The sequence below is a fragment of the Suricata suricatta genome, chromosome 2, assembly GCF_006229205.1.
Source record: "Suricata suricatta isolate VVHF042 chromosome 2, meerkat_22Aug2017_6uvM2_HiC, whole genome shotgun sequence".
Classification (NCBI taxonomy): domain Eukaryota; kingdom Metazoa; phylum Chordata; class Mammalia; order Carnivora; family Herpestidae; genus Suricata; species Suricata suricatta.
The window spans coordinates 54,877,507-54,902,307 of record NC_043701.1 but is presented as its reverse complement, the minus strand read 5'-3'; the positions used below and the strand labels follow the sequence as shown (position 1 = coordinate 54,902,307).

Sequence of the window (24,801 nt, the reverse complement as noted above, 5' to 3'; positions counted from 1 at the left end):
CGCTTAACCGACTGAGCCACCCAGACACCCCAGAAATCATATTTCTAACACATAACTTGTATCTAGAATACAGAAAGAACTCTGAAACTCAACAGGAGAGGAAACAGCACATTTAAAAATGGGCAAAAGTTTTGAACAGATTCTTCACTAAAAACGGAAAATAAGCACATAGAGGCTCACCCTCAATCAACAGAAAAGTGCAAACTGGAACACAATGAGGCACTGCTACACACCTATACATTTGTCTGCATTTCAATCAGACTGAAGTTTTCTTGAATATACTATACACCTCTCTGCCTATCTTCCGACTTTGCCACATATTCTAGGATCCTCTTCCTTCACTCCCTTCATAGTGATTTTTTAAGACTCAACTTGGATACTGTTAAGTCCAATGGAGGTCTGTCTTCTGACCTCACACTCACTCCTCACACTTGGGTCTGAATCAGTGGTCCTTGTAATATGTGATGATGGGCCCTCCATTTTACCCATCTACCTATCAAATATAGAGCAGAGTGCTCACTTGTTTAATCAGAGGTTTTAGAATTCTTAACTCTGATGTCCATGAAGTCAGACTCTGCCTTTTTTAAGGTTTTAGCTCCAGAAATGAGCACATTAAAAATTATTGTTGAATGAATAGATAAATCCATATAAGTCCTATGTGCTTTCATGGAAACTTAGTCTCTGCTTGAACCACCCTTGATCCCAAACCCTCCTTGGGTTTTCGTAGTGGCCAGGACAGTCACAGCCATTCCCTAGTCATTTGCAAATTAAAATCCTATTTTCCTTCATCACAGGAAGGCCTGGTTTCTCTAGGTGACTTGTTCTTCTGACCAAAGTTGGACACCCTGGCCTCTGAATTAACAATCCTTAGCCTCAGGTGTCCTCAAATGATAATTCTGTATCACTGGCTACAATTGTTCCTGTGGAGACTGACTATGTCAGACATGACATCATAAACATAGGTCCAGCTGCTTGATACTTCTCTATAACACATTCACTCTGGATATTACGATGAAGATCTGTCCACACGTCAGTATAGCTTTTATGAAAGATGTTGACTTGTCAAGTTATCTCCCTGACAGAAAGAACAGAGAGAAGTATTTCTGGGCTATGTTGATGCTGCATCCCTGAAAATAAAGAGGTGTATATGTTGGTAATTAACTGAGGTAAAGAATTTTCTTTATCGGGGTTTGGTGATGTTGTGCTGATTTAGAAACCGTGGATGCTGGGTTTTGGCAGAGTTTTGTTTTCCTTCAGGTCTTTGGTTGGAAACTTCATGTGATTGGTTGATGCTGCTGTTTGCTGCTGCAGCTTGCTGTAGTCTATTCTTGGGGGTTCTTCTTCACATGGAGGTGATACTGATCAGCCTACGGTCTGGAAAACCGTGTGGTCAGCTTCCTGCGTGGATCCTTAGCTGAGGTTTGAAAAGTGATAGATTTGAGTTCATCTGACGGGGACATCTAACAGTGTCAAGTAATGGGAAGGTGTCTGTTGGGAAAAGAGGAGTCCTGGGCACCTCACCCCAAGTGGGTTTAGGGAAGACCTGATGATGAGTGCCTTCTAGGGGAAATGAGTACAGCCGGTGAAATTGCTTTCACATCTTCCAAGTTCTGGTTGTGAGAGAGACATGAAGAGGTGGGCCAGTGAAAGGAGAGCCAGTGAGAAGCACCCCACCGCACAGTGTTTGGGGGAGGAGAAACTTGGTTCAGAGAGATCTGTACACTGGCTTCAATGAAGAGTTCTGGAGTTAGAGCCAGCCCTTTGTTTATTCTAGAGAAGGACTGAGTTTGGGATACCGGAAAGATTTCTCCGAGTGTGTAAAATGTCTCATGTAGAGGATGCTGGGCTGAAGAGTAGGGATAAATAAATAAGCATTCTGAAGAATGCGATTTGTTCATGGAATCACAACTATGGAGATTATTTGCTCAAAACCACTGCATCTTCTGTGAATACATCAGACCAAATATCCACCAATGCAAGTAGATTTACATACGTGGAACAGCCAGCAGCCAACAGTAAAGGACATTTCAGTTCTCTGTGCATCTCGGCTGGCTGTTACAAGGAAGGGTTTATTCTTTGCTTCCTTCCAGTTCTAGCATCCTGACACTGCATGCAGTTCAATATAAAATCCGGTTTGAAATCTAGTCTTGCCCAACAATAGATGGGGGGGGGTATTTTCACCTTCTGCGTTTGTAATTACAATGTTTATTTTGTTTGCTTGCGGTGCAGACACAGGACGGTGCCCAGACGTGTGTGGGCGCTCGTATCTGTGTATAGGGCAGGTGAGGAAAGTGTGTAAGACAGAGGCCAAGAACACCTGTCATAGGGTACCTGCTGGGGTAGCAGATCCTCTCTGAACACACTGTTTGCACCGACACAAAAGGACCAAAGAGTCGGGGCTGGTGCTGGATCTGCCCAGTACGCGGTCTGGGTGTAGGAAGGATGGGGCCGGCGGTAGGAAGAATCAATATATATTTACGGCGGGGGCGGGGGAGGGGGGTGCGCGCGGAGGCTGCAGGGCGGGGCAGCGCTAATGAGAGCGAGCCCGGCTTGTGGTTGGTTCGGTAAGTCTGCTACCCACAGAGGAGCAGGCAGGGAGGGAGGGGATGCGGAGGGAGGATAAAGCGATGAAGTGTGCTGCGTTACCGCGCATCAGGCGCGGTTGTTGGAGCCGGAATACCGTGCGTCTCTGACCGAGCCGGCCCAGTCCTCGCGCGCACACTCAGCGAGCCGCGCGCGCCCCTCGCCGTTGCCCTGGCGGTGGCCGCCGCTCGCCCGGAGCCCCCGGAACGCGGCAAGAGCGGGTGGGCACCCAGGTCCCCCGGCAGGTCCCCGGCGCGCCATGCAGGGCACGTGCGCCCCCCGGCTCTAACCTGCGCGCTGACGGGAGCACGATCTGTGCCCAGGCCGGGGCTGCCAAGGTAAGCGAGCGCCGTGCGGGGACTCTGCCTGCCGCCCCTTCCCCCCCCCCCCCCCCCCCCCCTTCTCTGGGCGGCTTCCCCGCGGCTCCCGAGGCCCCGGCAGCGCCCTCCCTCTAGGGCCCGGGATCCACCCTCCTCCCCACCCTCTTGCTTCTCCCGCGAGGTTCAATTGTCAGCCTGGGGCGCGCCGCCGCCCGGGCGGGGCAGGCATCCCGGGTGGCGACCCCGGCTCGGGTACCGCAGGCACACCGGGCCCTTCTGCGCGGCACCGAGAGAAACAAAGAAGCCCCCAGGCGGGTTCGTGGCGCCTCCCCCGCCCTCCCGGCGCCCTCCCGGTGCGAGGAGGTGTCTGGGGAGGGGGCGGAGAGACCTACGTAATCCCCCTTCCCAGCCCATACCCACCCCTTGTGAACCAAAGCTCTGAATTTGGGCTTTGCCCTGGACTTCCTTGTAGACAATTGTGTCCCGTGCAATTCCGTGGTTAGCCTAGCGGGCCCCCAGCCCCGCACGAGCTCGCCAGTGCTCGCTAAGGGGGCGCGTGGCAGTTCGGGGCCGTGCTCCCCTGGGTGGTGGCAGCCTGGGAGGATGCGCGGTGTGGGTGCTCCTCCGGCGCCTGCCAGTCCCCGGTCGGCTGCACCGCTCAGTTTTAGCGGGAGCAGCCCGTCTGGTCTCCTACCGTATTGCGACCTGCACACAGGCGGGGAGGGAGCCGCTGGGAAAAACGCGTCCGGTCCATTTTTGGCTGGAGGTGCGCTTCCTTCTACCCCTACATTCCCGGACCGTGACAATGCAGCAAAATCCTAAGGCTCAAACAATGTGGCCCCTCCAGCCCCCGCTCCTCCAGTGCCTTGTGATTGCTCTGCCGTTTTGACGTCCCGGCCACTTGGCGGATTTGCGGAGTGTGGGTGCGTGGTCTGTCTCTCTGTCTTGCACACAGAGACCATAACTTCCCTGCCCAATTTGAGCGCGTGGGGGGAGCTGGCAGAGACACAGGCTGCAGAGATGCCTGGCTTCCTGTGGTTCCGGGCACAGCGCGCCCCAGTCTGCAATGAGCTGACACCAGATAGCATGTGGGGATTTTCCTAGTTGCTGAAGATCTTTGACGTTGCGATAGTTTTGTGCTTACTTCTCTTGGGATCTGCAGTGGTGCAATTCTCCCCTTGTTTTTATTTTTTTCTCTTTGCAAAGCTAACAAGGCTGTGTTCAGCAGAAATGGATACAGGAGGAGCAGCGTAGTTCAAAGACTAAGGGAGGCATCGTCTCTCTTTTCCTGGGATTTAAACGCGATTTAGGAGGGCAAATGCCCTACCTGAAAAGGCCAGACTTTAAAGACCCAGGCAGTGTCGTGGTCCAAGGCGTCTCAAAGCAGGTGGCCAGATCTGCGTTTCTCATCAGCGGACTCGCTCCGGCTGTGGCTATTACGGTAATTCGTTCTAGATCGGGGATTCATTTTGAAAATGTGTGTTTTCTACTAAGAAGGGATTAGAGTCCACATGTCTATGCTGGTATGAATGTGTGTGTCTGCTTGGTAGAGCAGGAGAGCGCGGCAGAATTCCCTGTTGACCCTTCCCTCTGTTTGCTGCCTCCTCTGGAATGTGGCATGGGAAAAACGTAGCAGTGTTTTAGTTCTTAGACCTGCAGGCAGACTGGACTTCAGAGTGTTTCATTTAATAAACCAGAGTCTGACTAATTCTAGAATCCCAGTCTAGTGCATTTTAGCAGCCTTGTGGAATGAAGGTTCTCTGGTAGTTATTTCACGAAGGCAATTTGCCTAAGTTTGTTTGGATCCTGACATTAGAGCTTGGTAGGGAGACCACAGCCTGAGCTGGAACAGCCTCTCGGTGCATCAGGACAGACTGCAGCTGCTGTGGGCTGTGTACGTAGCATCATTTGATTCCGTTTACACTTCTGGCTTTTAAGGACGAATGTTTTAAAAGATCACTTTAAGCTTTACTTTTCGAGATGCTTGCATCAGATATGATTATCAGTGTAGGAAATACTAGAAGGCCAGATGTGATCATGGGAGGCAAGCTTCTGCCATCTCTCCTCCTTACCGGTAAAGTGAAGAAGTTGGACTGGCTGATTTCTGTGGTTCTTTCCAACCCAGCATTGTGTGAATGGTAGGGGAATAAGAAAAGTTACCCAGTCTCTTAAGGCCAATAATTATAGCGCAAGTTTTGCAAACAAACCAGGGACAGATTATAGAACTTATGGTTTATTTTTACATATCACAATTGGTTTTAACCCCAGTATCTACATTTTCTTCTTAAATGAAATTAGACAATGACTCAAACAGGTCATTTGTTTTATTTTTATTTTTTTGCCACTAAAGCAAAAGATTTGGTAGAGGCTGGGGTATGGAGAAGAATATTGGATAACAGATTTTCTCCTTCTTTGTGGGTTAGTTATTTATTGCAGCCCCATCTTTGGTAGGTAATGGACAATGTAGCTTATTAACAATGTTGATTTTTTTGTTGTTGTTTTTAACGAAAGACTCTGAGTAGCTGTTCCCTCCTACGCAGTAATTGGCAATAGCATCTGACTTACTTTCCCTGATGGAATTTGGTATTGTTCACAAAACTTGCTAGCGTGGATGCTCATTCTAAAAATGAGGGTGGTGACAGTTACTCTAAACAGGCAAGCAAAGCATTTTTATGTGCTTATAGTAACTTTTACAGTTTGGGGATGGTTGAGGTATTTGGTCATTGATTAATGCTTATCTACTCAATTTTCCACAGTAGTGGGCCCACTTTGTTTCAGAGTTACAATTCAAATAACATCCTGAAATAAGGTTACCTGGCAGACACAATGTATCACTCCTTGTCTTGTTTCCACATCCTTCTGGTTTGTACAGCTAAGACAACACTCATCATATTGCAGTTACATGAGCTGTGAGAAGGCCACAGCCCTCATCTCTCCCTGGCAGATCACACTTTGCCTGGGACAGGAGTTATGTTCTCAGGAATGTTGATTGAGTGCATTTTAGGTCATAGAGATGCCCTCTACTCATTTAGGCAGGAGGTGGGCGGGAATTCTTCCCCTCGTGAGTCAGATGGGAAGATCAGAGGGGTTATGTAAGTGTCCGAGGGAACAGGTGAGCCGGGACTCAAATCCAGGCCTTCCCCCATGCTGCCCCAGAGCGGGGCTCGCCCCACTCTTAGTGAGAAACCAGGGAGATTGCAGATCGGAGTGCTGCACGCTTGGCTTCTTTCTTACTTGAAAGACCGCGGTTGTCCTTTGACAAAATCGATCTGCTAGCTGCTTGGTTCTGTCTTGCTGTGGCCTTAGAAAGGAGCTATTCGGCCCCAGCACTCTGGCCTCCAACCTGCAGTTAGACAGTGAGAGTGAGCCCCTCTTTGCCACCTCCTCTCCAAGGCTGGTTCCACCACCCACAGCTTGCTCAGATGATGGACTTGTGTAGGGAATGCCTCTGAATGCCTATTGTCCAAATCACGTTTAACCACTGTGAGCTGTGCCTCTGAGACAACCCAGCAGTTAGACCACAGACAACCATGATTGCTGGGCCAACCCACCCTGATGGAGTCTCCGAATAGGCAGATTTCTGTACCAACAGGTGTAACTCAGAGACAGACCCTTGCTTCCGACCCATCACTTCCTGAAAAACATGACAGGTTACCACTAGGAAACCAAAAAGGTCAAACCCATGTGCTCTCCTGTGATGGAGCCTAGGGCATGTATGACATGCATAGATTTCTAGAACAAGCTGTGTGGAATGTTCCACATTGCTTTTTTTTTTCAAGTCACATTTCCTTTCTGAGGTTTAGTTTTCTTTTCTTTAAAAGTAGGGAGTTGATAGGCACCTGGGTGTTTCAGTTGGTTAAGCATCAGACTCTTGGTTTTGGTTCAGGTCATGATCTTATGGTACATGAGTTCGAGCCCTGCATCAGGCTCCACGCTGTCAGCACAGAGCCTGCTTGGGATGGATTCTCTCTCTCTCTTTCTCTGCCCCTCCCTCACACGTGTGTGTATGCAAGCACTCTCTCTCTCTCAAATAAATAAACTTTAAAAATACATAAAAGTAGGGCATTAAATCAGGTAATCCCAAAGGTCATGTGTAATGCCATGATTTAGGATTGTTTTTGTGGGTTTATTCAACTGAGTGAATTAGAGGGAGAAAAAGATTAGTATTAATTATTACAATTACATTAATATTGACATTTATTTATAAATTTAACTTTGTGATATATATATATACTAGAAATACTTAAGGTGATGTGTGTTAGCCTCTGGGTTACCCAATAATCATTTTGGACCCTCTGTTAACAATATTGTCCATAGCGGCCCACTTTGGCTCAGGTCATGATCTCAAGGTTTGTGGGTTCGAGCCCTGCATCAGGCTCTGTGCTGACAGCTCAGAGCCTGGAGCCTGTCTTCGGATTCTGTGTCTCCCTCTCTCTCTGACCCTCCCCTGCTCAAGCTCTCTCTCTCAAAAATAAATAAAAAACATTAAAAAATAATAAAACAATATTATCTGTAAATATCTATAGTAAATCTTTCTTAATTGTTAAATTAGATTTACTATTTTAAAGGAAGAGATTTGTGGCATTTCTGTTCCCAGTGAGGAGGGCAGTGGTGAAAAAGCAAGCAATCCCCAACTCCTGTATAAAAGGTTTGTAAGTTTCGGGTTTGATAGTCAAGGTTCCAAGACCTGTAGTAAAATATTTTTATTCTCACCATTGAGTGTGTTTCACAGCTGAGTAGCTCTTGAGGTCAAAAGTGTTCACTGGGATTCACCTAATAATGTTCCTTTCCATTTCCTTCTGGTCCCTCATTTTGCTCTTATTTATCTATTTGCTTACTGGTTTTTTGTTTGTTTGTTTGTTTTTGTTTTTGCCCCTTCTTGAGCTCAGTTGGCCTTCTCTTGCCTCCATAAAGCATACACAGCTGGTAGCACTGCCCGCCCGCCCCCTACTTGCCCCACTAGATGCCGGAGTCAGAGCCTCATAACCTTCTACTTATCTGGACATTCTACACTTTCTTCATAAACGTCATTTCTCAAGATATGATGAGGTTTCGTCTGCTGATTTTTATCGTAGCAGATATGAAAACGAACTTTCTGACCACTGGGCATTTGTTTTCAAGCCTCCTTAAACACTTTAGGCAACAACCCAGTCTATAGGCGATTTATATATCCCATACCAAAATGTTTGGATGTGTGGGTATCTATTGGGAAGTGGTTGTCACCTTCTGTGACATGGATGGACGTGGTAAGGAAAATGAAAAGTAGTCAGTGCAGGATGACAGTAACATCACTGCTCATTGCCAAGAAATCACAAAGACCACTAAGCTCCCAAGCCACTAGAGAAAAACATCTGGATTCCCATAGCCACAAGTGATGTGCACATTATTTGCTGAGAGCCCATGCTTTCCCTGATTTATTGGCCCAAAGCTTGAGGCACACAGAAGACTGAAAAATGAGGATATAGTGTACAGAGGCTCTTCTGGAGCTATCCAGCATCTATTGCATTGAAGTGCTTTAGGGAGCATTCAATAAATGGGACTTAAGCTGGCCTTCGGGGTGGGGAGAGAGGGAGCGCTGGAAAAGGACGCCATCTGTGCCCGTATGACGAATGCCATCATGGAGACTTCACTCGGGGTCCCTTTTATATATTTAGTGGAACAGATTTTCCCTTTCACACTTTCTAGATCTATTTGTATTGCGCAGATGTCAGGGAAATATCATGTGTGTGGAAGGGAAAAAGAGAAGAGTGAAATTCACATCCATGGCCAGGGGTTGTAATTCAATCACTTTGTCCTTAAACTGACACTCATTTAACTTGCACAAATGTTCCCTGCGTTTGCTTTTGGGGTCTAACAGAAATCTCAGTGCTGCACTTGAGAGGTTTGGGTTAAGGGGAGACGAAGGTAAGCGCAGGGCTACTTGCTCCCTGTTGGTACCGGAGCTGATGGACCGTGGCGGCCATCCACCACCCTCCTTCCTGGAACACATTGGCCGGCTGGAAAACCACAGGACATGATCCATAGAGTTTTACCCTTAAAAATACTTCTCTCTTTTTTTTTTTATTGTTATTCTTAATTCCTTCTACCATCGAAACTTAGGACGGCTAAATTAAAAAGATTTTACCTTCTATTTTGAGCACAAGTTATTTTTGTGGAAATGAGATTTTTGAAGTTAAGAAAAAAGTAGTTTTGAGTGTCACCTTTGTTCCTGATGAGGCATTAGACCTGCATGTAAAGGAGTTGAGGGGAAGGGAACAGCACACAAACATGCTGTGATATGTGACGTGAATAGACCCCTCCTCGGAATCCACACCCCCTCACTGTTGAATCAGTGTTCTGGTCCCTCTGACAGAACTCGCCTGGAAAAAGTTGTCTACACTGCCTTTCTCTACTCACTTTGCTTAAGCCCGTAGAAACATATTTTATCATGTGATATTTGATTGAAACTAACAAGATGTTTAACATATCTGTAAATCGTGAGCAAAATAAATGCTGGCCGGCCACGCAGCCAGAGGCCAGACGCTGTCTGTTCATTTGAAGGGGAGCACCCTGTGTGCTCCTGCCTCATCTCACCGTCTGCCTCTCAGAGCACTCCCCCACCCCTGCCAAGCTCCAGTCCCCAACCTGCCCTCCCGCTGTCCTCCTGATGGTCACTGATAGTCTCTGGTCGTTCAGTACAAGGCCAGCTCTCCATCTTGGAATTGCTGATTGCATACTTGGGTCCACTTCCTCTTTCTTCCAGGACATCAGACTCTCCCAATTTTCTGCTGTGTCCTTGGATCTCTTTGCTGGGCTCTCTTGATGGCCCCTGACTTTTTATTGCTACTGACTTCCACATGATGGCATCCTCCAGGGCATGACTCCCACATCTCTACTTTGCTATATTCCTGCCTTGGGTGTCAGTACTGCCTTCATGCTGATGAGCCCAAGTTTATCTCAGCGGTCCTGCCTTGACTCATTCCTAGAATCCACCACCAGCATCTCCCCGAATGCCACGCAATCTGAAATTTATATGTGCAACACATAGCCCCCAACTTTCACTGCTCAGAGCTGCTTTACCTTTGGAGTTCTCCATCTGTGTAAGGGACACCTCTGTTCTTCCTGTTGCTCAGGCCGAATGCCTTCTATCCACTGCCTTCACTACCTTACCTAGTCTAGCTTTCAGCAAATGGCTCTCCCTTCTCGGCCTCTCTGGCCAGCATGATCAGCCTTATCTCACCCACGAAGAACTCTTAACTTCTGCGCTGATCCCAACCAGTCTTCCGTGTTCCTTGCCCATCTGCAATCTGTTCTTTGTACGGCAGCCCAAATGATCATTCATTCATTCACCAAATATTGACTAAATGCCTGCTATGTGTCAGGCATTATTTTTGGTGTTGGCACACAGTGTGAACAAAACGCAGAACAGTCACACTTCTCCGTTATTTCTTTGCCCACCATCTTCCGATGATTCCCTCCCTCTCAGAAAGAAATCCAAACTTCCTTTTTGGCTTACAAGGCTCTCCGTAACTGGGCCTCCTGCTCCTGCCTCTCCAAGTCCATGCCCCCAAATCTCCTGTTCTTCCTTGACCATGCCAGACATGCTCTCATCTTACATGCCTCTGCCTTGACCTGGAAGAGGGTGGTGTGGGGGCAAGGGGCACATGTCTCCCAGGTGCCCGCAAGCTTGCCCCTTAAGAAGGTAAATTACCTTCTTCCAAAAGTCGTGCCCGGACCACCCATTTACACTGCCTTCTCCTCCAGCTACCTGCTTTCTTTTTCTTCACATCACTTAGCATCACATGATTTGTGTTGTATTTTCTTGCTTATGTATCTGTTGTGTGTCTTCCTTTCTAACTTCTACACTCACTGGAGCAGGAACCGGTTTATTTGCCCAGTTCCTGGAACATAGTAGCCACACTCTTTACATGATAAAAATTTTTCTGAATCTGTTGGTTTAGAGTTTGGATGGTATTTTCCGGTCTCTGGATCCTCCAAGAATACTCTTTCTCTTTACTGTAAATGATTTCCCCCCTAGACCGCCAGGTAGGAGTCAGGGGTCTTCATTACCGTCTGCACATTTTGTTGATACTGAATCTCTGCATTATTTATCCAGAGGCTGGATTTCTCTGACAGTTACAGCTCGAGCTTGTCTTTGCTTCCTCCTTACCACCTGGCAAGTAGCAGTTGGTCACTCAATTATTGTTGAATTGAATCAGTTCTTTGTTGTTGTCAGGACTTGATAAAACTTTCTGCCTTTCAGTCTCTGCCTCCTCGGGGCCACACTGTTTTTGTCATCTTGAATGTGAGCATGTCATTCCTATGTTAAAAACTGTCGGAGGCCACTAAAGTCTATGCCATAAAGAGCCTACTCCCCAGGCTGGCCTTGTGGGTCTGTGGGCTATGGCCAGTCATGTCCTAGCATGCCCCATGGGCCTCTGCTGCAGCCAGACAGAGCTTCTTTCCATTGCTCCAAGCATGCTCTGCATTTTCCTGTAATTATGTACATTCTTCTGTATGCTGTTTTCTAGCCTTGGATTCCCTACCCCTCTATAAATTTACCCATTTTTAAGATCTAGCTTAACTCTCACGTCCTAGCAGAAGCTGCCACTGAGTTTCTCCATTGATAGAGTTCTCCCTGCCCTGAGCACCCCTGTGATATCCCTGAATGCCCGCTATTAGCTCTCCTGCCTTTCAGCCTCCCTACTAAATGATGAGTTCCCCAAGGTTAAGGACTGTGTCACATTTATCTTAGTATCCTGAATACACTTGTCCTGGTATCTGCCACTGCAGGTACGTCTCTGAATGTTAAATGAGTGAGTGCCCTGAGGAACAACCTGAGTGGAGAAGGTCTGTATTTTATTGCTTCTAGAATGACATTATGCACAAAGTATGCATCTGTGGAATGCATATCATAACGGTAAATAGGAAGTTGGAATAGGTGAAGCAAAGACAGGAATTTCTATCCTGCTTTGTTTGTTGATTCTTCTAAGTGCCAAGAATAGTGTTCAGGAACAGAACTTTCTATTTAAAGACTGAATGCGGCTCATAGCTGGACCATATCTTAAATTTTTAATATCCATGTATATAAATGAGCAAGCCTGAGGACTGCAGAAGCTTCCCAAGATCACTCAGTAAGACATGGAACCTCTTTTCTCCCTGCTGTTCAGCGGAGTCTTGAACAGAAGAATGCTCAAGAACTTTCCAGAGGGATGCTCACAGTGTTATTTTCTTACCAATATCTGGGTGACTTCTTTCTTCAGAAGAAACAACAGAGAAAAAATTGCAGCATTTCAAAGGACTCAGAGCCTAGGCAACAGGAAACAACATTTATATGTTCCCATGCGTGGTCCATTCATTTTTGTAAATGCCTGAGCAGATCTTGCCCGTTGGCTCCGGTGGGCCACACTTGGGAATTTTGCTTAAACCTGGTGTCTGCTTGAAATGATGAGGTGGCCGGTGTTTCTTAGAATCTCTCTGATGGCATAAACAAGTCACAGTGAAGTCATCTAGTTTGACGTCACCAGGGAATTTTATTAGCAATGCTGCTCTCTATCTTCATGACAACTTTGAGTAGCAAGCTAACACAATTTTTGATAAAATATCTCTCGTAAGAACTTTGCTGCGAGCGTTCTCCATCATTTTGTTGCAAGCAAATAAAATGTATCTGTCTTGGAAACATACATTCAGATCCTGGTGTGATGTCCTTGGGAAAACAGTTGAAAGTCACTAATTATTGTTTTCCTCTTTTTCCCAGGAGAAAGGGAAAGTATCACTGTATAATGAAGAGGCTTCAAATTTCTCCTGAGAAATTTAGCCAAGGGACTATTGGATCACAAACCAAAATAGAAATGCATTGTGTCTATGTATACATATATATCTACATACAGATAATATCGAAATCTGTATAAAATATATAAGTACCTGCATATAATTTTTTAAAATTCTGACTATTTTCAAGTAATTTTCAATTGTTACATTCACATAGGAGAAATTTCTTGAACTTGTTATATGACAAGTACTTACATTTGTGCATGGGATTTTAACATCTAGACAAAACCTATTGGAAGTTTACGGTGAAAATGTACAAAAGACACAGCAGAATAAAATCCCTGCAGTGGAGAAACATTTAATTTGAGAAAGCAAGTTAAAAAAGTTCTGTCCTTAAAGAGATTTTTTAAAATATCTTTTTGTTTTTACACCCAACATGGGGCTCGAACTTACAACCTTGAGGTCAAGGTTGCAGGCTCCACCAACCGAGTGAGCCAGGTGCCCCAGGAGTGACTATTTTGTTTCACACTATTAATGGAGCATCTATTATGTACCAGACACTGAGCTGGGGGCTAGGTAACCCTGGTGAATGGCTATGCAGCCACAGTCCTGGTCTTCACAGAGCTTACGGCTGAGGTCCTCAAATTTATGACCTTGCTTCTGAGAATTTACACACAGTTTGATAATTAAACAGAACATCGCCTTTGTCAGGGATTTAGAAATCATTGTGCTATTCCTTTTTTAAGGTTAATTTTGAAGGAGAGACAGAGAGACTGAACACAAGCAGGGGAGGGGCAGAGAGAGAGAGAGAGGGAGACACAGAAACAGAAGCAGGTTCCAGGCTCCGAGCTGTCAGCACAGAGCCCGATGCAGGGCTTGAACTCATGGACCACGAGAGCATGACCTGAGCTGAATTTGGACGCTTAACTGACTGAGCCATTCAGGCACCCCTCATTGTGCTATTCTTTAGCTAAACTTAATTTTATCAAATCGAATGCTCCTGTCATTGATCTTAGGCACCTTAGGGCCAAGGCCCTGGCTCTGCTCCTTGAGAGCCCACTGCTGTAGGATCATGTATCTTCATGACTTGAAATTTGGCCACAAATGTTTTCCCCAGTGATCCAGAGAATCTTCTGGAGGAGGAAGCACTTTTTAATCTAAATATTTTATATAGAATTCAGTGAACAGCGGTGTGAAGGGACATTCTGGCTACCTGCTCAGGACCCATAGGCTCCCAGGACCAGGTGAAGTGAATGGTCTGGTTTGATGAACATTGTTAGCCTGTGGACAAGGCTTGGGATGGAGACCGCACTGGATGCTTGGCCTCAGGCCTGCTTCATGCTGTGGAATAGTGATGCCTTGGCCCTTCAGGGGGGCGGTGAGTCGTGGGTGGGCAAGGGAGGCAAGGAGACAGAGGCCAGACTCTCCTCTCCAGAGGCCTGTGTCCTGCTCTGGCTTAAATGGCATTGATCATGCTAACAAGTATTGAGCGAACATTTCAGCTATATAGAGAAAGTTGATGGAGTATGGCAAGAGAAAGAAAACCAATCTAAACCCAAGCTGTGTCTGTAGGTATGTGGGAGTAAAGGGGGAGGGTAGGAATTAGGTGTCAGAAGTGTCACGCTTTAAGAGAAGAAAAGTCATCCTGGTCAGGACCCCACCCTTGTTCAAGTATTCAATCGTCTCAGTTGAATAATGCATTATTTTTATAAAAACATTAAACTTTGTGGTAGGAATTTTGTCTTAATTGTTAGAACTCTTGCCTTTGAAATTTCATTTTTAGAGGCAAAATAGAGTGAATGGCTTTGTTTTCACATTTAGCACATCTTGGCATGAATTTGCAAATGGCTTTTGAGGGATCCAGATATTTTATTTTTCAAATCTATTTTTTCCAAAGTGCCATTAGCAGGTGGAACTCATGACTTCCGGTATTTTTCAGGCAAGATTTCTCAGTGAGATTTGAAAATTAGCTAAGCCATTTATAGATTCATAGAATGCTGGCTGGGGAAGGCACCTAAGCCATGTCCCACTTAACCCTCTCGTGCTCGGCACAATGAAACAGCCATCTCCCAGGGTCGCAGACCCTGCATTTGTGGCTCTTAGGATGGGAAGCTGTGTCCGGGCTCCTGGCTTGATGCTCTGATGCATTCCTTGCTAGCTGCTGGGCCGGACACTTGGATATCCTTGGGGTCTAGGCAAGTACGGCTTTGGGGGTGTAGGGGTAAACGGCAGTTGCAGGCAGGGGACTGTGAACCAGAGGCTGGTGCTGGTGGCTACTTAGCTACAAGCTGATTGCTGACATGTGGGAATGTGTTGCTAGTTCTCATTTCCCTCAGAAAACCAAAAGACTGGGTATTGAAGATAACTTTATTTTTTTACAGTTTATTTTTTTTTACTCGTTCAATTTAATAATATGGCAATACTTAGTGGGCCAGACCAGATAAAACTGTAAGCCTCCAATGTGCAACTTGTGCTCTAGAAAACCTGTTCTTTGAGGATTTCTAGGATGGAAAGAAAGGACCCATGATCATGGCTTCAAATAACTAAACTATCTGAAATGTGGCAGAGGGACTTGCTCCAAGTCTGGAATGAAAACTAGTGGGCAAAGGATTTGGATTCAATAATACAATATTTTCTGTTACAGAATTACTTGAGAGCAGTGAGGCACTAGTGTGCCAGGGTCCCACTGAGCAGGGTTCACTGGGCCCTTTGTTGGGATGCTGGATAGAGGCCTGGGGTCCTGGCACCTTCCATCACCCACTCCATGATAAGCTCCAAGGCTGCCGTGTAACCTGGCTTTGCAGTAATCCCGTGAGCCTCCTCCTGCTCCAGCGTGCCGTGGGAGAACGGCCCAAAGCCTTCAGGGGGAATCCGTCTACCGCTCACCCTTGAGCAGCTTGAGTGTGCGGGGCCCTCCATGTAGTTGAGAATCTAAGTGTAACTTCTGAGTCCTCAGAAGTGTAACTAATAGCCTGCTGTTGACCAGAAGCCTTAGCGATGACAATAACGTAAACAGTACAAATATGAACAAAAATTTACATATTTTGTAAATTACGTGTATTACATACTGTGTTCTTACAATAAAGTCAGCTGGAGAAAAAATGTTATTAAGCAAATCATAAGAGAAAATACATTTACAGTATTGAGAAAAATCGCCATACAAGTGGACCCACACAGTTCCAAGCCATGTCAGGGGTCAGTGGTATAGTTTGCTCTCACTCTTTCTGTTTTGAATAAAACCCCGTGAGCTTGATTCCTTCTTCCACTAAGGAATTACTTCTTGTCCACAACTGCTGTTTTCTCTTGTCTAGAAAGCATTGTGCAAGACTTTACTTTCTACATCCCTACCACTAGGAAAAGTCTGCTGTTTTCATGATCTTTGCTATACCACCATAAAAATTTTATTTTATTTACTTATTTTTTAGTGTTTTATTTATTTTTTTTGAGACAGAGAGAGACATAGCATGAGCAGGGAGAAGCAGAGAGAGAGGGAGACTCAGAATCTGAAGCAGGCTCCAGGCTCTCTGAGCTGTCAGCACAGAGCCCGACTCTGGGCTCGAACCCACAAACGTGAGATCATGGCCTGAGACAAAGTTGGAGGCTTAACCAACTGAGCCACCCAGGGGCCCTCAAAATTTTATTTTTTAAATGCAACATGTATATATCATTATGCAGTGGGCTGCAAACTATGGCTGGCTTGCCTCCTGTTTTTGTAGTTTTACTGGGACATGGTCACACCCATAATTTGCATTTTGATCTATGGTTCTTTTGGGCTATAATGGCAGAGCAGAGTAGTTAAGGCCGAGAGGCAAACCTAAAATAGTTACTAACTGGCCCTTTAAGAGAAAGTTTACTGACTCTTGAAAAGGAAAACAGGTATAGAGAATAAAGTAGCAACCACCTGTAATGCAATGACCAGGTGTAAGAACATGGGCATCTTTTTTAATGTTTATTGATTGATTGACTGGTTGATTGATTTTTGAGAGAGAAAGAAAGAATAAAAGAGAGCAGGGGAGGGACAGAGAGAGAGGGAGACAGAGAGAGCGGATCATGCACCATCAGCACAGAGCCAAACCGGGGCTCGAACTCACAAACTGTGAGATTATGACTGGAGCCAAAATCAGGAGCCAGACATTTAACTGACTGAGTCATCCAGCACCCAGACCATTGACATCTTAATACATTTCCTCTAGGCATATGTGTGATACTGAAATCACACCATAAATACATTTAATAATGTGTCAGGTACATTGTTTTGTAATATAATTATGGATATTTATATGTGTTATTTTAATCAGCTGTTTAGTAGTCTATAAACATTCCATACATATGTATTATGTGTGTATCTGTTATGTATTGATTTTATTGTAGTGCTTTGCTGTATGTTTTACATATAAAATTTTATTAATCCTTCTAAGCTTATGTAAGAAATATTACTAACTCCATTTTACAGATGGGAACACTGAGATGTAAAGTGTTTCTATGACTTGATCAGCTCACACAGCCTATCTGACACCCAGTTCTGCATTTTCAGCCATTCACCTATTACTGGGCACTGAAGTTACATCGACCTTTTTTGTTTGTTTTGTGAGAGAAGGTATATCTTAGAAACACTGCTTTGATGAATATCAATGTATACAAATCATTAACTGTATCTCTCATGATTTCCTTAGAGATGATTCCCCAAAGCAGAACAGATAAATTCCAGAGGTACACTGCAGCTTCCTCAAACAGGCCAAAGAGTTGCTTTTTGGAAAAGTTGAGACAACATATACCATCCCCCAACATGCTGTGAGGATGCTCAGTACTGACTACTATGAGTTAGCCTTTTTTTTTTAAGTTTATTTATTTATTTTGAGAGAAAGAGAGTGAGAGTGGGAGGGGCAGAGAGAGGGAGAGGGAAAATCCCAAGCAGGCTCTGCACTGTCAACACAGAGCTTGAACTCACAAACCATGAAATCGTGACCTGAGCTGAAACCAAGACTCAGATGCTTAACTTACTCAGCCACCCAGGTGCCCATGATTTAGCCATTCTGTTTTTACTCTTTCATCAAGGGAGGAGGGATACTGGAGGCTGGCTCTTTGCAGGTAGCTATGGCCAAGTGACTCTGGGAGAGCAACTTCTGGGAAAGATGTTTGCTGGATTAAAACAGGACAGGGTCAGCTCTTGTCACAAATCTTTGCCCCTTTGTCATTCACTTCTTCCAGCTGTCTCCTGACCAGGGATGGGAAGTTACAGGCTAAGAATGGCAGGCAAATAGAAAAGTGATTTGGGGTCCTGGGTCCCTGGGGGCACCAGGTGGGAAAAATACTCCTTTATAGCGAAGCATCTGTTGCTAGGGCTCTGATAGGATTTATCTGGAGGCAATCTGATCCGATGCTATTTCTCCCACTTGCCCTTGAAGGGACAGAGGGACAGTGAAGCTCTGTTTCTGCAAATTCTTCATATCTGTATTTTGCCAATACCCTCTCCCTAAATAAGGTCATGGTATTTCTCTTTCCAATTTGTATGAAATCTTTACATATTATAGATATCAACTCATATTTGATGTGGTTATAATGTGACTTTTAATTTTGTTTTCAATGATCTATTGGTTAAGGAGGTGATCTTTAGGTGTCTCCATCAAAAGGTACAATTTGTCTTCACAATTAGTAATAGAGACAGATTTCTATCCCCCAATAACCTTGCACTTAATCATTTTATCATCCAATGGATCTTTCCCTAGATCCATCATTAATTACACTGAGGGGTACAAATTGGTGACTTTTCCATGGTATAATCCCTTCCACATTTATTAGTTGTCATTCTTCTGTGAAAAAGAGCTTTCCCTTTTTCCTGTTCTCTTCTTCTTTTGGGAAGAAAGGAATCACTGTATTCTCATAAATTTTTATTTACTCAGTGTAATACAGTCAATTACAGTCATTATTTTTTTTGATACTTAAATTAACCCAATTTTGGCTAGTGGGAGCCTTTTATGCTATTTCTAATACCAGAAATTGAAGGCATATACTTCCTTGTAATTTTCTATCTGCTTTCCTCTCTTCTCCCTCCTTCCTTCTCCTTCCTTTCATCCCTTCCTCCTTCCTTCCTCCCTTTTTTTCTCTAAAACCAGAGCTGTATTAAGTAAAAGTGGTAACAGGAGGTCTTCTTTTCTTATTCTTGCCCTTAAGTAATGTGGGTTTAATTTTTTGCTATTAAATGGTATAAGCTGTTTATTTCCATTACAAAAGTCAGAGTTACTCTATTCCTAGTTTAGAAAGTGTTTTAATCATGTGGTAAATATAGAATTTGGGGGGAATTTACAAAGATTAGCCCGTGCGTTTTCTCCTTTAACCTAATGAAATGGTCAATCCCATTACTATATTTCTTAATATTGAACTATTTGTATTGTCTTCAAATTCACCCAACCTGAACGTTGTTTATTATTTTTTTGAATTCTGTGTTGATTCAGTATGCTTAGTTATATACATACATATATATACACATGTACATAATAATACTTTATTTAAAGTTAATTATAAACTACATATATATTTATATCTCTATGTATAAATGAAATGAGATTACTCCACATTATTATGCTACATATTTAAATGTGAAAACGAATTGGAAAACTGTTGCTTTAGTCCTCCCCAAAGTGAATGTGATGATAGGATTATTCTTGGAATTCAGACAGGCTTCACTTGTAAAATCTCCTTGGGCGTTATGCCTTTCTCAGGCAATATGATGAATTAACTCATTAATCTCATGCATTTTGGTCTATATAGAGTTGCTACTTCTACTTGAGACAAATAAAGTATTTTCCTAGAAAGTTACCTATTTGCCTAAATTCAAATTGCTCACTATAGTTTTTGTAAATTTTAAATTGCCTGCTAATATGTGGTCTTACCTTTTTTTTTTAATTTTATATTGTCCCTCCCTCAGTTTCCTCTTTTCCTCTCTCCCTCTTCCTCCCTTTCTTTTAAAAGTAAGATTGTTAGAAATTTATTTATTTTATTTTACTTTTTAATCCAAGAACCAGTGTTGGTATTTATTTTATTTAGCACTTTCTTATTTCTAATGTTGTTACCTGTGTGTCTGTTTTTAATAATGCTTTCTTTTGTGAGGCTCTTCTGGGTTTGTTTTGCCTTGGATAAAAAGTGAATCTATTTATTTCCATCTTGTCATGCTAGTAATTCTACCTCAGTCGTCCTTTTCTGCTGAGCCCAGATTTGGCCTAAGGATTTTCTCAACACCGAGCTACACCGTTGTCACATGTAGGATAGAAGGTACTGCTGTGTCCACTGTTGGAAAGTGCATTTGGCAGCTGGTCCTCCCTAACAGGTTGAAATTTACCCCAAATTGCTGTTTTATAGTACAGGTTTCCCACTCTTAAATTTTAAGACTAATTTTATTCTTAAATGCGAGTGTAATGAGTTTCTCTTCATAGATTTGGGTGGAAAATCTATGTTTCATTAAATTTTTATAGAGTATTTTCTGATTCTTTCACTATATGGGGGATTTTTTTCCTCTTACTTTTATAAATAGTGTTTTGACTGTGATTATCACCTTTGTGTGGTATTTTTTTCCCCAAGACTCTTTACATATTATGTTATGATCCCCTGTCTTTGGGGATTATGAAGAAGTCTGAGGAGAGCCTAAATTTAAATTGTTGGAAGATAGTTTGTGGTTTTTTCCCTCTGCTTGGATACTTTTAGGATTTAAAATAATGGAATTAGAACATCTTACCAAGATACCTGATATATAGGTTTTTGTTGCTGTGGTTGTTTTTACTGGACTTTACTAGAAACATGCCAATTTTTCATTTGCAGGAAAATCATGACCTGTTATATTTGTGTGTATTGGTTCTGCTCCTTTGTCATTGTATTTATCTCAGGAATTTTTTATAGTCTGTTTATCTACCAATGTCTCCTTCTTCCTTTTTTCTGACTCATAAACTCTGACTTAATTTTGGAATGGTCCCAGTTTAAAAGCTCTATTTCCCAGTCTCCCTTGCAGATAGAGGAAGTCATATGACATACTCTAGTCCAGTGAGATGTATGTGTAAGTCACCGGTGGGGCTTCTGGAAGAGCTCTTTAAGGGCGGTTTCACTCATGCGGCTTGCTGCGTTTGCCCTTGCTCTAGTTCCATGTTAATCTGGAAGGTGATCTTGGTGGTTGGAGTGCCAGTAGCCATATTGTGAGCTGGGGAAGAAAGCCACACACTAAAGCTGGTGGAAAAGGCCTAAAAAAAGTCCAGGACTCTGGTAGGGTAGGTGCCTATATTATCTTTGGACTTCCTGTTGCAGAAGAAAAAGCAAACTTGTCTCTTGGCCAAGCCACCATGAATGACTTGTTTTGTTTTGATCAGTGCCTTTGAACAAAATCCCTCTTTGATAAACAGATGCCTCTTTCCTCAACGTAAACTATCTACCACTATTGTCTTTCACACACTGCTTTATCCTTTGGCCTTTTTTTGGTATTCTTAGAGAATTTTTTATTTCTTTTCTATAGCTCTAATTTTAATTTCTACTCCAAAGCAGACTTTATTTCTATTATTGCTTTTTAATTTTTTTTTATTTAGTCCCCAATTTGAGGACTAAATTTTAATTTTAATTTACATTTCATCCAGTTTCTCTTTCGGTCTCTGAATTTAAGTTTCTTCTGAAATTTTTTCTTAAGTTCACTTTTTTTAATTTTTATTTTTTTACATTTATTTATTTTTGAGAGATAGAGAGTCAGAGCACAAGTTGGGGAGGGGCAGAGAGAGAATGGGACACAGAAACTGAAGCAGGGTCCAGGCTCTGAGCTGTCAGCACAGAGCCCAATATGGGACTTGAACTCACAAACCCTGAGATCATGACCTGAGCCAAAGTCAGACGCTTAACAAGCTGAGCCACCCAGGTGCTCCACTAAGTTCTCTTTCACCTCCTCTCCCATGTGCATTCACAAGGCCTTTTGTGCATGTATGACTTGTATTCAGAACGCAAAATAGATTCAGTGTAGGCTTTTCTACTATTTGCTATACCTCCTCTCAAAGTACACTTTTCCCTGAATTCCCTCTTGTCTGCCTGTTATACCGTTTTCTTTTCAGCATATTCACATTTGGACGATAAAACCATTGGGCCAATGTTTTCCAGGGGCACATGGTCCTATCTGGTCTTCTGGGTTCTGTGTGTGTTCTGCCAGAATCAGAGTGCCAATATTAACCAGAGACAGGGTGAGGTACCTACATGGCTCCAGCCAGGGTTTAGTACCGCCTTGGCATTTATCTACTGGGGTTTCTCTAGCTTCCCAAGGTTGGTGTATGGGGTTGTGTGATCACCAAATGGAAATTGGTTCCTGGATCACAATAAAGAGAGATGAACTTTACGACTCTCCCTCTTTATTCCCAAGGGAGGCTGATTCCCGTCCTAGGGCAGATGACACCCTGGCCTGGTGCCCCGTCCTCAGCGGGGTTGAAATATAGGAGGTGCTCTCATCCCTGCACAAACAGATCACCTGAGGAAGCAGGTTCTCTCCAGCACAGGAAGAGCCAGGCATGGCTCTCGAGGCGTGTGGCTCTTGCTTCTCTTCTGAAATAGGATGGTGTGCCATGCTTCCTGTTTTAGTTGAAGTTACCCTCTGAACAGACCACAGTTTTGCACTCCAGCCCATCCACACTGCAGCTAAGAGGGGTTTCTTCCAGGGAGCCGGAAATACTGATCAACAGCATAATCAATCCCCAGCCCTATGCTTTCGGGAGCATATCACCATCAATGGGAGCCCCCTCACACTTATTTTAATCAAACCCAGATTTTCCAGACCTGAGTCTGATCCCGCTGAGATTTAAAGGCATTTCGTATAAGTACCACACGCTAACCGATTGCGCCACTGGAGCTCCTAAAGGCATTTTGTCTGAGGCATCCTTTTATTACTTCAAGTTTAATATGTGTAAGGCCAAATTTACGACTTGTCCTGACAATGACATTGTAATTCTCCTGGCCCTTAAAACTTGTAGTTACACAGTTAGGCCCATGTCCAAGTTAACATACAGGAGGTAAGCAGCCAGACACAAGCAGCATCGTCTTCTAAATACCTTTGAGGTTGTTCCAGAATTCCACTTCCATCTGGTCCATTCTCATAGCTGCCACTCTTGTGCAGGATTGCATCCCTTCATGTCTGAATCGACAAAGGAGCATTCCTGCTCAGCTCCTTCGTCCTGTCTCTTCCTCCCTCCCTCTCCACAAGCGTATCAATTCCGGGGTCATCTTCTTTAGACAGAACCTCCGTCATGCTCTACTACTTTGCCCGGGAACTGCTGTCTCCTTCCTTTGATCTGTGGTGTCAGGTTCAGAGCCCCCCGTAGCTGCATACCCCGTTCATCTGCCTGTATTGATTCCCACTGCTGTCTAGGATGGGTACTCGTCAGCAGGTCTCACACATCCGTTGAGTGCTCATCCTCCGCTCTTAAATCATTTATGTTTTTTTTCCTCCTGCCTCGAATGCTTTCTCCATTCTTTATCACCAGTTTGGATTCTACCCCTTCCCAAAGATCGGCTCAAATCCAGTTGTCAGATTGTTCTGTTTGACCAATACTTTTTAAAAAGTGACTGTGACCATTATCAATTAAGTAGGGTTTATATACATTTGGAAATAATTTCACCAATTTGTGTGTAGCTCCTTTTACATTACTCTCATCTAACTGTCTCATTAGTGCTATTCCTCCGAAGAATGGGCAATAATAGCCCATCTTTCCCCCTGGCTCTAAAAGTCAGAATAATAGCCGCCCGACTTTGAGAGGCAATGCAAGAAGATGTCACCCATCTCTGTAGGTTGACATTGTGGTGCTCAGGTGGGCATAACCCAGTTGTGCGGGCGCTATTGGAACGCTTGGTGAAGTTCTCATTTTGTGCTCTATAGTTTCTTGGCACAGGTAGTCACTGGCTTAATCTCTGCTGATGATTAAATATCTCTTTATTGAAAACATGAGTTTTTGTTTTTTTCTTTTTGGTTCCTGAAGCACAGATTGCTCTAGCACCGCCAGTAAATTAATCATGAAGCACCAGGTGGTTTTTCTTCTGGGAGGCAAGAATTTAGGGTCTTCTTGGTGGAGTTCATTTATCATGTCTGGTATCATTTCTGGTTCCTGAATTGCTGTTATAAAAGAGCTGACTTTTCAGCCTGCATATGTACTTGTCTGTGTGATCTAGTTATCACCCCCACAGAAGCTTCATTTCATAGCCTAATCTGTGTCTCTGGCATTTGCTTTTTCAATTGGTGTGGTGTATGCATTAGTAAAGACCACTTTCCCTCTTAGACCAAGTGACCCTTTGTTAAGACCACATATTCTGGAATGTTTTCCATAAAACTGCTTTTAGGATGAAAATAGAGCTGATTCATGGAAAAAAAGTTTAAAAGTTTCAAGGTCAAATGAGGTGGCTTCAACAAAGAGAAACAGGTTTCTTTGTTGCGGGACTTCTCAGGGCTTTTGGTGCCCTGGTGTGCAGCACAAAGCTGTATGTAGAAGACCGGGTTGCTGGGCTCCGCACTGAGCAGCTCTGATGTGAACTGTGCCTCTGGGAGGGAGCTGGTGACACCACCCCAAAGGGTACCCCAGAGACATTCCAGAAGTATCTGCCATAAGGCTTTTTTTTTTTTCTTTAAAGAACATATTTTAGAAATGGTCTTTTATGGGAAACACCATGTCAAACAGCTCGGCTGTTGTAAACCATGTAATGGAGGTAAAATTGGAGCTTTGCTAAAATTTTGCTTCCAGTTTGGCCTAAAAGTGCTCAGAAGACCCTTCTGTAGCGTGATGTGTGTGAAGATGCCGGGGCTGGTCAAGGTGTGTCGAGGAGGCCATGCTGTGGGACTGCACTTCCCAGAGACTCCTGTTTGCCTGTTTTATTACTGTCACGTCTTTTGTAACACAGCATTTCAGCTGGGCTTTAACAAGGTATTTTTTCCATCATTTATGCCCTTTTAATTTGCTCTCTTCTTGTTTCCTTCTCTATCCTATCGAAAGAGCTTCCCTTTTTTGTAATTTTCCTGCTTTTTATTTTTTAAATTCACCTTGATTTAGAAGTTTAACACATCCTTTCTGTTGTTCTTCTCAGTGTTCTAGTCTTTTATTTTCTTAATTCAACTTCTGTTGAATTTTATCTTAATTGCTTTCTTTCATTATTG

At 43.8% G+C, this 24,801-nt stretch overlaps 1 protein-coding gene across 4 annotated transcripts in view; it reads left to right on the top strand.

Moving 5' to 3' along the window:
• Window positions 1-2,640: 2,640 nt before the first annotated feature.
• HECW1 (HECT, C2 and WW domain containing E3 ubiquitin protein ligase 1) overlaps window positions 2,641-24,801 on the top strand; it is a 432,582-nt gene continuing 410,421 nt past the window's right edge. For 3 of the 4 annotated variants that reach the window (XM_029926571.1, XM_029926585.1, XM_029926561.1), the window contains exons 1-2: window positions 2,641-2,921; window positions 4,110-4,344. In XM_029926571.1, the coding sequence (XP_029782431.1) occupies window positions 4,222-4,344 (123 nt within the window). In that variant the 5' untranslated portion in view covers window positions 2,641-2,921; window positions 4,110-4,221. Of the gene's footprint in view, window positions 2,922-4,109; window positions 4,345-24,801 lie in introns of those variants that run through there. The other variant, XM_029926578.1, reaches the window with a different exon arrangement.